Source organism: Phallusia mammillata, chromosome 4, assembly GCF_965637545.1.
Source record: "Phallusia mammillata chromosome 4, kaPhaMamm4.hap1.1, whole genome shotgun sequence".
Classification (NCBI taxonomy): domain Eukaryota; kingdom Metazoa; phylum Chordata; class Ascidiacea; order Phlebobranchia; family Ascidiidae; genus Phallusia; species Phallusia mammillata.
Window position 1 is genome coordinate 6,869,444 of NC_137255.1, and position 12,227 is coordinate 6,881,670.

At 36.6% G+C, this 12,227-nt stretch overlaps 1 protein-coding gene across 1 annotated transcript in view; it reads left to right on the forward strand.

Moving 5' to 3' along the window:
* The window catches only part of LOC145222272 (uncharacterized), a 40,491-nt gene that overhangs the window by 20,163 nt on the left and 8,101 nt on the right, over positions 1 to 12,227 (forward strand). The window contains exons 22-36 of the mRNA XM_080088363.1: positions 48 to 210; positions 1,070 to 1,174; positions 2,065 to 2,282; positions 3,412 to 3,619; positions 4,208 to 4,344; positions 5,008 to 5,170; positions 5,711 to 5,916; positions 6,483 to 6,612; positions 6,876 to 6,972; positions 7,584 to 7,688; positions 8,506 to 8,713; positions 9,790 to 9,996; positions 10,391 to 10,564; positions 10,917 to 11,019; positions 11,575 to 11,708. Of these exons, the coding sequence (XP_079944489.1) occupies positions 48 to 210; positions 1,070 to 1,174; positions 2,065 to 2,282; positions 3,412 to 3,619; positions 4,208 to 4,344; positions 5,008 to 5,170; positions 5,711 to 5,916; positions 6,483 to 6,612; positions 6,876 to 6,972; positions 7,584 to 7,688; positions 8,506 to 8,713; positions 9,790 to 9,996; positions 10,391 to 10,564; positions 10,917 to 11,019; positions 11,575 to 11,708 (2,358 nt within the window). The remainder of the gene's footprint in view (positions 1 to 47; positions 211 to 1,069; positions 1,175 to 2,064; positions 2,283 to 3,411; positions 3,620 to 4,207; positions 4,345 to 5,007; positions 5,171 to 5,710; positions 5,917 to 6,482; positions 6,613 to 6,875; positions 6,973 to 7,583; positions 7,689 to 8,505; positions 8,714 to 9,789; positions 9,997 to 10,390; positions 10,565 to 10,916; positions 11,020 to 11,574; positions 11,709 to 12,227) is intronic.

Sequence of the window (12,227 nt, forward strand, 5' to 3'; positions counted from 1 at the left end):
AATAGAAAAACTACGTTTAAAATTTGCATTGCTTAAACTGTTTGCAGCGGATCAGTTTCAATGTGCAAGCGGTCGTTGTGTTCCTCCACGCTGGAAATGTGACCATGACAATGACTGTGGCGACAATAGCGATGAGGTCAACTGCAACTACCCGCCTTGCAATGCCACCTATGAGTTTGAGTGCCACAACAAGCGATGCAAACCACGCAAGTAAGATAATGTATAGGAGATAAGACTTAAATTAATATGCATTGTTTGATTGGATGAAACTTTAGTGGTAAAAATTGGTTACTGTGTTGGATTATTTAACCCCAGCTGACGCCGGAAATGTGGGAAAATCTCAAACATTTTGAGTTAAAAGAAAAATCAGCTATTTAGATAACATGGTATCGTCAATTATTTTGCAGGATAAGCCTGTAGAGGTCGCCTAATAATGTGTCAAATCATTCGTTCTACCATATTTAAGCTGTTACTGGCAGGCTTAATATCAACTTTATAGAGCTCTTCTAGCAATGGTAATTTTGTACCAACGTTTCGACGTCCAATACAGGTCGCATTCATCAGGGTAAATAACACTGAATGCGAGTAGCACAGTGCACTATAAACAAAGGGAAAAATGAATACAGCGCAAGTACGTCAAAACGTATCGAAAAAACGGTGCGATAACAATTGATCGGGCTTCTAATCTTTGAGCAGATGCCTGTAGCACGCTTATTTAACCATTTTTAATTTGGATAAAAACAAATCTGTATTTGATACAGTTGCCCCTATGGCTGTAGCGGTCACTACCCCGGTCCAGAAATTGTCCCAAGCAAAATTGAATTTAAATTTATGTAAAATATATCCTTACATTGCAACATACTTTCTACAGCTACGTGGTTCATGCAAATTGGGTTTTGGTCATCCCAGGCTATTCGCAGTGCCAGAATTTTCTAGGTGTTGTTACGTCAGAGTCCTGTGACGTATAGGGACTAATTCTCTCACCAATGTATTACTGGGAATGTTTTGTTGTGAAGTTTAGTAAGTGTATTGAAAGCTATACTTATGTGCTCCTTGTTGTGTTTCATAGATGGGTTTGTGATGGGGATAACGATTGTGGAGATGGTTCAGACGAATTGAACTGCTCTTCAACGCATTCAAACGCTTCATGTTCTCCATATTCGTTTCAATGCACGTAAGTATAGAGTGGAACCATACGAACATAGTCTAAAATTGGGTCTTGTATCAACTTCACTGGTTATATTCCCAGAGGTGAAATGTATTTACAAACCACAAATTCCCCACAACTCATATGACATGCGGTTACTAACCGAAACGGTCCCATTTTTGATAAAATATCTTTCCACACTAAGATACAAAGCGCAGTTTTGTTTCTAAATAGGTTACAAAACAGAGTTTATAACATCCAGTCTTTTTAGCAGTATTGTTAGCTTTCCAGGTGCGTTGTGTAAATGTACGCAGCAGCAGGGTGCACCATGAATAAAAATCAACACAGGCAGTTATTACATAAACCTTTTCATGAAAAATGTCCCCCATAAAAAGGATTGTGAAAACTACTGAATGTTAGGCTACTGGACGCTAAACTTTCGGACATTATCAGTGCGTTTAAAACTTATTTCCGGACAAATTTTACGCCCAAATTCCGGACGTCTGTTAACCCTATAGTGCAGTGTTTCTTAGCGTTTTAGCGTCTGTACCCTTTGAGCTTTGTATGAAGTACCCCATCTCTACAATGGCCGACAGAAGTAATTAAAATTGTAATAATAGGAATTAAACTCATTGTATTTATAACTTACGTGTCGATTACATGCATTAAAACAGTCTTGTAAGTTAAACAATATTTACTGCACACCAACAATCAGTCAAAGGCATATAACAAAGTAACTTGTTACGCATTCTTCACAAATATGTCTAAATAGCGTATAATTTTACACTACATGTCGTACCCTTTGCTTTGGTGCTTCGTACCCATGCTTAAGAACCCCTGCCCCAGCGTATTGTTTCTGCACGGCCTCGTAACAAACCTGTGTTCGCCGAGTTTACTTAGGTTTTTATAATACACAGATCTGGTTCTTGCATTCCACCAACTTGGAAATGCGACGGACAGGTTGATTGCGACGATGGGTCTGACGAAAATGGATGCGTGGCAGGCAATGCGACCTTTTGTACCGATCCGCGCAAAAAGCCTTGTGGTGATGGGACTTGTATATACAATTTTTGGTTCTGTGATGGCGAGAAAGATTGCCATAACGGCTTCGATGAACACAATTGCACCAACACAAGTAAGTCAAAAATAGTCAAAATATTCTTTACTTTAAATTCAAATCGGAATATTTACTTTCATATGGATTTATTTCAAATACTTTGGTTTTTGTTTTGACTGCACAAATTCCTCCCTTAAAAATTCAATTTTTTTTATTCTTCTCTAATATACTACATAGTAGATGCTAAACCATAAAATGAATATTTAAAATTGGGTCTTATAGCAACTTCGCAGTACTTATTCCCAGAGCTTAAGTGTCTATTAACAAACCACATGTAAAAATTAAAATAAAAGTTTAATCATTTTTAGCATGAAATGTGAATGTGTTTGAAGAAAGTTTAACAGATATAATCATGTAGACTTGACGTCTGTTCCGTATGTTTCCTTTAAGCCCAGTTCTTTACATCTGAGTTGTAAACCGGCCCAAAACCCGAATCGTTTTTGAGAAGCCCGTTTAAGCCTGAAAGTTTGATTGACAGGCCTATACATTGAATCCTCAGAAAAGACCCAAGACCACAAACACAATAAACAATTCGTTATAAACAAGGCGTTTCAGGGCTGTTTGACATTAGCTCAGTTCCAGCAACTGGCTACTTATTAGCTAGGTAAATTTATTGAAAAAAATTACTGACACAGTGTGTAAAGTCAGGCCCGAATCAATCCCGTTTTTTTAAAGCAAAAGCCCGAACTCGGCCCGACTTACATCTCTGGTTTGTATTACACCTTTAGCTCAATTAAACGTTTTTCAACGCACCACAAACTTAATATTGTAGTGCATATATATACTTGGTGCTTAACACAATCCTTTCTGCTATTTTAAACCCTAACACAGGGGTTCCCAAACTTTTTTGGTCTGTGGCCCAAATGTCTATTTAATAGCGATTCGTGGCCCACCACGTGCTGTAAATTTGGGCACAAACAAAAAAATAACTCAAAAACAGCCGAAATTATCCAGCAATTTATTTTTAATGAGATACATGCTCCTGAAATTTGGCTACAAGATTCAGAATTCTTTGCAAAAATTCCTTTTTTCAAAACAAAGCGCATAACATCTACAGTATTACAAAACATTAGAATCTATTCAAATGGCTCTGTGGCCCACAGTTTGGGAACCACTGCCCTAACACATTACATTTCTACGTTCCCAGCTCCGTCACCGCACACCACTCCAGCTACTGCACATCCAATTTCGTGTGTCGGCAAACTCCATTGCGATACTGGTGGTTGTTACGACCCTAGTTGGCGATGTGACGGTGTCAATGATTGTGGCGATTTTAGCGACGAGTACAAATGTAACAATTCACATCCAGCTCTTATTCCAACACTGCCATGCTTTGGTCATTTCTTGGAGTTCAGGTGGGTCATTGGTTTATGTATGCGTTTATAACAACGTGTTACTGTGCTGTTAGCTTACAAATACAGTGGTGTGCTAAAACTGTATTGTTTGGGCAAAAAACTAATCTTAGAAAAAAGTAGAATTAAATATTTACTAGTTCCTGTGTTGGTCGCTTTAGTAAAATGAAACCCCTTTTTGACTTCCAAAACTATTTAAAGGGCTGTTTTGGTACAGAAAAACTGTATGGTTATTATATCACAGGCCAAGTACTGTTACTTACGCCTCAAGCTGCTAGATTCTTAAGCTTAATGAACACACTGACGACCGCCAATGAAATACAAATCTGTAGCATAAGCTAAAGAGCTGTGTACCCATGGCCTGGTCTGGACCTTCATTCAAAGAAAATTGGCCCTATACATGTAATGTAATGTATCCTATGTCTAAACTTGCACCCATCTAACTGTGCAAAACGCCTGGAGATAGGGGATGCATACAAGAATGACAGTTCGTCGTCTTGTTCTTTGTCCCAATTAGTGATTGATAAAATCCAGTCAAATCACTGTAAGGTATTCCTTCATAAAAGTCAATCTAACTTGTTTCTTTTACAGGTGTGCCAACCAACGGTGTATCTTCGCCTACTTTAAATGTGATGGAGACAACGACTGTGGTGATGGATCTGATGAATATCATTGTCCTGGTTCATCTGGTAGCGAGTGCGTACACGGAGCTGGAACAAGCTACCAAGGTATTTGTATACACGACTTGATAATGTCAATACTAAGTCTTTGAATCGCCAATTTGTGCGAAGAGGAATTAAGGTTTACAAACAATGTGTTAAATTGCCAGAAAACTTGTGTTTGTGGTAAACATTCTATGGCAAACGTTGCAACAATCTCTGATGTTATTGTACTACCTATGTGCTACTTATTATAGACTTAGACCTGCGCATTTAAATGGAATATAAGTAGGGATTGATCAATAAACGATTGTTTGAGTGTTTAGTAGTGGTTATTAACGCAAAAAAAACATAGCATGGAAGGTGACAATTTTAAAACGTTTTCACTGATGATGGTAATAGTTCTGTTAAACGTCTCAATGAAATTATTTTAAACTCTGATTTAAATTGTTTAGGCTCACAATACTTAAAAAAAATGACCTGCGGAAAAAAGTGCCCAAATGTTCTTCTTTTTTATTTTTTTTATTAAATAAATACAAATGTAACACTTGCCCTTTGTTTTTGTATTTTCGCAGAAGCTTTGTGATACTACGTCTATATCATATGCTTTTATTTATTTTTCATACATTATGGCCTTTTGTGGAAGAAATATTGTAGGCCTAAAATTGTCTCCTTTTGGCCCTACTGTTGCTTTAACATTGGTAGCCTTGTTAAACTCATTTTTACAATCAGGAAAGAGAAGTTACACAAAAACAGGAAAGACGTGTCAGCGTTGGGACAGTAACACACCCCACAGACCCCGTTATACGCCTCAAATCACCAACCACAATTATTGCCGCAACCCCGATAACGATCAGCAAGGTCCATGGTGCTACACCACTGAACAAAGCACAAGGTAGGTAGTTTATATTTTTTGGTTTTTTATTGGTCCGTTTTCCTGAAGGGGACACATCTTGTTTTTGTCTGTATTTTTTTTTCCTTTTTTGCTGTCCAGTTTGTCAGTACAAGATTTTATGAGTAAATTTGAAAAAAATTCTATGGGTTCTATAAAATATTCGCACCGTATTTTACCCATTATTTCTCACGTACTTTTTTTTCTTAATTTTAAACTTTTTAATTTTTCCAAATTTTCGTAAACTATAAAAAATCGGTTTATGCAATGGCATAGGCGTATTTGGGCGAGTTTTTTATGGTCCTGATTACAAAACAAAAATAAAACAAAACTATGTTATTGTTAAATTAAGTTTAAACCGATAACCTTTTTAACGAACATATAATAAAGTTTTTTTATTAATACCCGATGTAACTTTAAACACGTTCGTTTAAAATACTTCAAAAAATCCTTTTTTTTTTGTTTTTTTTTCCTTCAAAATTCCGAAGTAAACACACCAATACCGAAAAAAGGCTGTTACATCTTCTTTATTTACTCGTTTAGGTGGGAATACTGTGGGATCCCTCAGTGTGGTTCTTCCACCAACACGACAGTCACCACACCGGCCACTCCGTGTAATGACAACCAGATGTTCTGTGGATATAACGGTGCCAAGCGAACATGTGTGAACAACCAGTTTATCTGCGACGGAACTGACGACTGTGGAAACGGCAATGATGAGAAAAATTGTGGAAAAAAGTGTGACTCCAGTAAGCTATTTTTTAGTGCTGTAACATTTTTTAGAATCTGTCTTTTATTCGTTTAAACTGAGTAAAGGGCATTAGTTTGTTTTTTTTTCAAGATTTTTCCAATATTTGTTTGTGTTTTAAACGATATTGAAGAATTACGTTTAGTTAATAAAAGTTCACATGAATGACGTCACGTAAATATGACGTAACATCAACTTTTGGACAATAAGTCAAATTTGGCTGTATTTATGTACATTGGTTTTCCAAATTAATTGGACAACACTTTTTACATCCTGCCTGAATTTATACCTATTGGGAACCCATGTGTTTCTGCTGAACTGACTAGTGTCATAGGTTCCAGTCGATTGACCTCAAGTAACATAAAGGCATTTACACTTAGTTTGCAATACTTGTATATAACACAAGAAAGACAACAATATCCAATAAATTGTATACTACACAATTCAAGTTTTTAAAATGATCGCTAGAATGACCGCCATCTAGTCCTCACAAGTTTATGGGTTCAAACCCCGTCTCCAACCGTCTTAATTTGGTACCGTGCAAAACGTTGTCTTGTGTGTTGTTAGCTTCGGACTTCAGATGCCGTAACGGACGATGTATCGCCAAAGCCTTCCGTTGTAATGGAGTAGATGAATGCTTGGATTTCAGCGACGAAATGAACTGCACCAGTGTGACTTGTGGAAAAGGATTAATGAAGTAAGATTGCTAGGCATTTCAATGTTTTTATTAATGCAACCGCTAAGAACAACCAGATGAATTGAATTTGTCTTTTTTTTCTAAAAACCAAAAATTATTCACTATGACGTCACGAAACTGAAAATAAAGTAAACTTCGGTTAATCCAGACCCGTTTGGACCAAAAATATTTCCGATTTGGGTGAAGATCCGTTTTTAACATTTGATAAATGCTACACTTTTCTTTCGTTTAACAGTATCATGTAAAATCCTTTGCCTTTTCAGTTGCGGTTCATTGTGCATTTCGGAATTTCTGAAATGCAATGGAGTAAATGATTGCCCAGATGGAAGCGACGAAGCTCAATGCGGAACAATAACCACAGTAAGTCAAAATTCTTGAACTGCTTTGTTTTCGGTTTAATTTTTATTTGACCGCTCAAAAGTGCGGAAAAATGACTATAGTAGATTATAAATAGTTAAAAATATGTACAAAATAATAAAACCTTACAGTTGAGGTTGAGGAATAGTTTCTCAAAGGGATACATATTGATTTCAATCTGTTATATAAAACATTGGATGGAATTTCATGCGACTTTTACAGCTTGAAGATACAATATTATAGCAAAAATTGTTCTCTTTGTTATCTCCAGTATACATTTTCCCAAATTACCAAAAGTGAAAAGTGAAAAAATGACACTGACCATGGTAATGTACAGGGATTAAATGCAAGGAGTCTAAGCAAATAAAGAGTGTTATACAACCATATTTTGTATAGCAAGCACTCTATGGCCGGTTGGTCTCTGTATAATCACTATAGAATTGCAGACAGGCCTAAAATTTGCCTGAAACGCAACATTAAACCCCAAATAAATGTATACTTACCAAGGAAATGTTGACTTGGTAGCGTACTTAAATTTCCTGATGTGACAATAGCCTACAGTGTCGGACTAAGTGAATTCGTTTAGCATTGAATATAATTTGAATTTTGTTTAGACATCTCCGCTATTTCAATGCCGGAACGGTGGCCAAATCCCACGAAGCATGGTCTGCGATCATAAAGATGATTGTGGAGACGCATCTGAAGAACAAGGCTGCGTGGTAAGCTCTGCGTTTTAGACCCGAACTTATATTTATTTTCAGCAATGACCACCAAAGCCAAATTACATAGTAAAACAATATTGTTAACTGGTTTACATAAATCATGTAACACCAGGTCTATTGATGGTATTAAAACGAATCAAATCGGTCTCATTTTCCATATAGCATAGCAAAGGCTTGAAAAATCTAGCCTACGATGGGATTCGAACCGACGACTCCGGGTTAGGTTTGATCTCGGTAGTGAATAAATGTTCATCTTAGCTAACGAGTATCGAACTGGCGATCCTCTGCCAAGAAGTTGGTATATGCAGCATAGGAGGCCGGCAACGGTGCTTGTGATTTCGGCTTTCGACGGGCTCAAAACCAATCCTGTGTAGCTCAGTTGGTAGAGTGCCAGTTCCAAAAAAACTCCTGTTTTGGGTTCGAATCCCACCGCAAGCTAGATTTATCTAGCGTTTTTCTTGACACATGGTGATACTTGGTAGATAGGCTTCGATTTGTCTATGCTTAGTGAATGAGTGTGCCATGATCACTGGTCCACATGAACGCTTTAAGGGTAGTGCCAGTAATAATTTGTTCATGTACATCTTAGTTGTTTTGCATAAATGTACTCGATCATAAATAAATCTAGTAGCCTAACGTCCAGTTAGGTACACAATTCACGCGTTTAAAAATCCTCACCAGAAACAAACAAGCCAGTATCGTAGTGAAAACACATAACGTTTCAACAGCAACTTGTGTCATTCTCAACTAAATGAATGTAAAAACCCAAAGAAAAGAAAACTAACGTACAGTCTTTTCGTATTCAAACAAATAGTTTGTGCACAACCTGCGGTCTTGCCAACCATCGAGCAGCAAAAACGTGTTGCAACAAACTGTGTGCTGGGATCCGCCACAAGGGGTCAGCAATCTACCAAACCACACATTCGCTGTCCACTACATGGTAGCAGAGAGCCCTAACATGTTTAACATCAACAAAACCAACGCAGTACTATCGAAGAGTAACCGAGCAACTTTGAAAAAAAGTAAGTTGTATTTTTTGTTGTTTAAAATTTTGTGATCTTTTGTTAAAGCTAAACTTCCCATATAAATATTGGGAAAAGATTTTTCAATAATTTCTGCTTTTGCAAGCTGAGTTAAGTTCTAATATGAAGTTATGATTAATCTAAGCCAGTCGTTCCCAACCTTTTTGTAGTCACGGACCCCTTTCATAGATTTTATGGGTCCGCAGAACCCCAACGTAGCCTAGTCTTGTTATGTTTCTTGTTTCATACGTTCTTATACTTTCGCTTTTTGAGGCAGCATTTTATTCAACCTCCACAGTCCTTAAGTCTGAATAAAGTTTTATGCAATACCAATCAATGCAACAAATAATTGATTTTTCTGGTGAACAATACTTTGGACAAAGCACTATAAGTTATATTGTTCTTATGTGTTGTGATCACACAAAAATCAAGTTTTTTGATCCAAAAGTTTGAAAACAGCACTTGTACGTATGTAGGATTGTAAAAACGGCCTGGAAACTTAAAAATATTGTACTGTTGGTTAATGGTATTAAGAATGTTTGCCTCCACGGACCTCTTAAAACCATCTCACAGACCTCTTGGGGGTCGGCAAACCCCAGGTTGGGAACCACTGATCTAAACCGACGCCTAATACTTTAACTACCTCTCTTAAATTTCACAAGTAGTTCAATGCATTCCGTAACTTTTGAAATGTGTTTTATTTTCTTCCCAACAAATAAAATCACAAAAAAACAGTAACTAAATGTCACACGATCTGGATATATTTCTGTGAATTAACAATTGGCGAATATAATGAACCAAACATTCTTTTCAACAATTTCATATACTGCTCTTATAGGAGCTTATCCTTGTGTACTGTTGATATTTTCAATTTAAAGAAACAATTTTTCAAAACTTTTTAAAAAAGTTAGTTTTTTTATGACAACTTTTTTTACCAGGAAAAAATATCCTCCCTTAATGAGGCTCCCATTTTAATACGCTAGATTAAAATGTTTTTTTGTTTTTTTTCCATATAAGTCTTAATTTGTTGTGTTTTTTCCTTTAGTCCAAAATATGTGTTCATTTTTCATTTCTAGGTTTGCAGTTTTACCGCACCTACCAGTACGCGGTTACAATTGTTTTCACCAAGACGAAGCTTTCCGTCAGGGCATCTGCAATCGCAAGTTTCAGAACCCCTGAAGGACGTCCTTCTGTCGCGAGATCAATAAAAGTAACTCCTGTTAACGGTGATGGCCTTCATGTAACTTGGTTACCACCATTGTATCCACGAGGCCAAATAAAAGGTTAATATTAGATTATATAAACGTGTAATTTAAATTCAGACGTTTTTATTAAAAGAGTTAATTGATTGTTTTACGTGTTGGCTGTTATAATCTTAGTAAAGTTAAAGCGAAAATTTAGTCTTCGCCTAAGTTTAGTTTGGTCTCAACTAATTGAGCACCAATCAAATCTTCTTTACCAGTGACAAGAAAAGTGTTTGGAATTGTTGCAGCATTGTCTTATAAAATCCTTATATCAGCAACCTAAGAAATATGTAAATTACTCAGATTTTTTTTTTAAATGTGAGCAATTTTTTCAGTTAATCCTCGATTTATAGCCATAGCTGTTAATCTAGAATAGTTTATTTACTTTTGAAGCACTAACGATTCTCTATTTTCACAATTTATATCTTTTCAGACTATGTAGTTCATGCTCTAACCGCCCACCAAGGTAACCACTGGACGAGAGCTGACGGCTCACAAAACAGCATAACCTTGCTTCAATTAAGTAGGGGCAATTGGACTGTGCATGTTATGGCAGAAAACAGCCAGGGAGGCAGCGCTATAGCTTCAAGCACTTGGATTATTTTGCGTAAGTTTCAAGTGTTAAGCAATGTGTTAAGGAAATAAGTTATTAAAACATGGGTGATTAACTTAATGCGCATGTGCAAACTGTATGGGTTATTGTACAACACTAAATCGAGCAAAAAATCTTTTGGGGTGTGAGCAGAAAAATTGTCTGTTAAAGAATAACAACAGATTAAACAAAATTCGTATTATTCTTCTGTATCTTATTCCCTGCATATATTTTAGTAAATTGCAGTTTCATGACTTATCTTTCAGTTTGAAAAATTTACTTTTGTATCAAACTTTAGCACCCATATCAATTAGGACCCAAGGCTATCACATATAATTTTTTGTTTTGATTCAAATTTTGTTTATAGCTCCAAGCTTAATCCAGCCACCCAGCAGCCAGAAAATGTCATCTGTGGGAGTGAACAGTGCAGTTCTTACTTGGACTAAACGGAAGAGTGCTGCCAAATATGTGTAAGTGTTGTTTTAACTTTTAAACGACATGCATTCCCTTTTCAACGCACAATTAACCCGCTTAACATTTAAACTCTTAATCCTTGAAAATTTAGAACTTGAAAATCCTATAAACTTGTTTACGATCCTTTCTTAGTACAATATCACACACACAGACACACACACACACACACAGACACACACACACACAGACACTTGCACACACTTACACACACACACACACACACAGACACACACACATACACTTACACACACACACACACACACACACACACACACACACACACACACACACACACACACACACACACACACACACACACACACACACACACACACACACACACACACACATACACACACACTTACACACACATACACACTTACACACACACTTACACACACACACACACACACGCACACACACGCACACACACGCACACACGCACACACACACACTGACTACTTTACTTATAAAATCAACTTGGTTGTACTGACCTTACAGGATTTAGTGGTGTCATAAATATACGGAATAATATTTTTTCTACTCTTCAGTGTTATGGTTACCGACGTGGAGCATTCGTTCTACTCCAAAAAAGAACTGGTGGATGGCAGCAAATCGTCTTGGACCATGTCTCAACTTGCTTCCAAGGAGACTTTCAGAGCGCGCGTTGCTTCAGTGAACAGCAGTGAGTGGTTTTAAGGCGAAAAAGTTAAAAATTATGGAAAAATGAAAATACGGCAATCTTGTATTTGGAAGATCAATTCAGACCCACTTATGAACTATTTAATTAAAAAAATATTGTACAGAACGAACTGGTCACAAAAGCCATGGGCCTTGATGCATTCTGGTATTACTTCATTCTGGTATTTTCCTGGTATTACTCAGTAAACTTAGGTTTATCCAGACCCGTTTGGGGAAAAAAATGTCTAGATTAAGCGAAGATCCGTATTAACCAATGTTAAAATTAGAAACTATACAAATTATTTATATCTCAAGAATTGTCCGAATTAGGCGAAGATTTTGATTAACCCAGGTTTACTGTACTTCAATTTTTTTCGGTAGTTTTGATCCAAAATTTTATCGTTTTAAATAATATTTAGGCGACCCCTTTTATTTCAATTTTTGATCACAATCTGTCCCATGATATACCGTGTTGGTGTATTAAAGCACACTTAATACTAACTCTCATTTTATTTTTAAATAC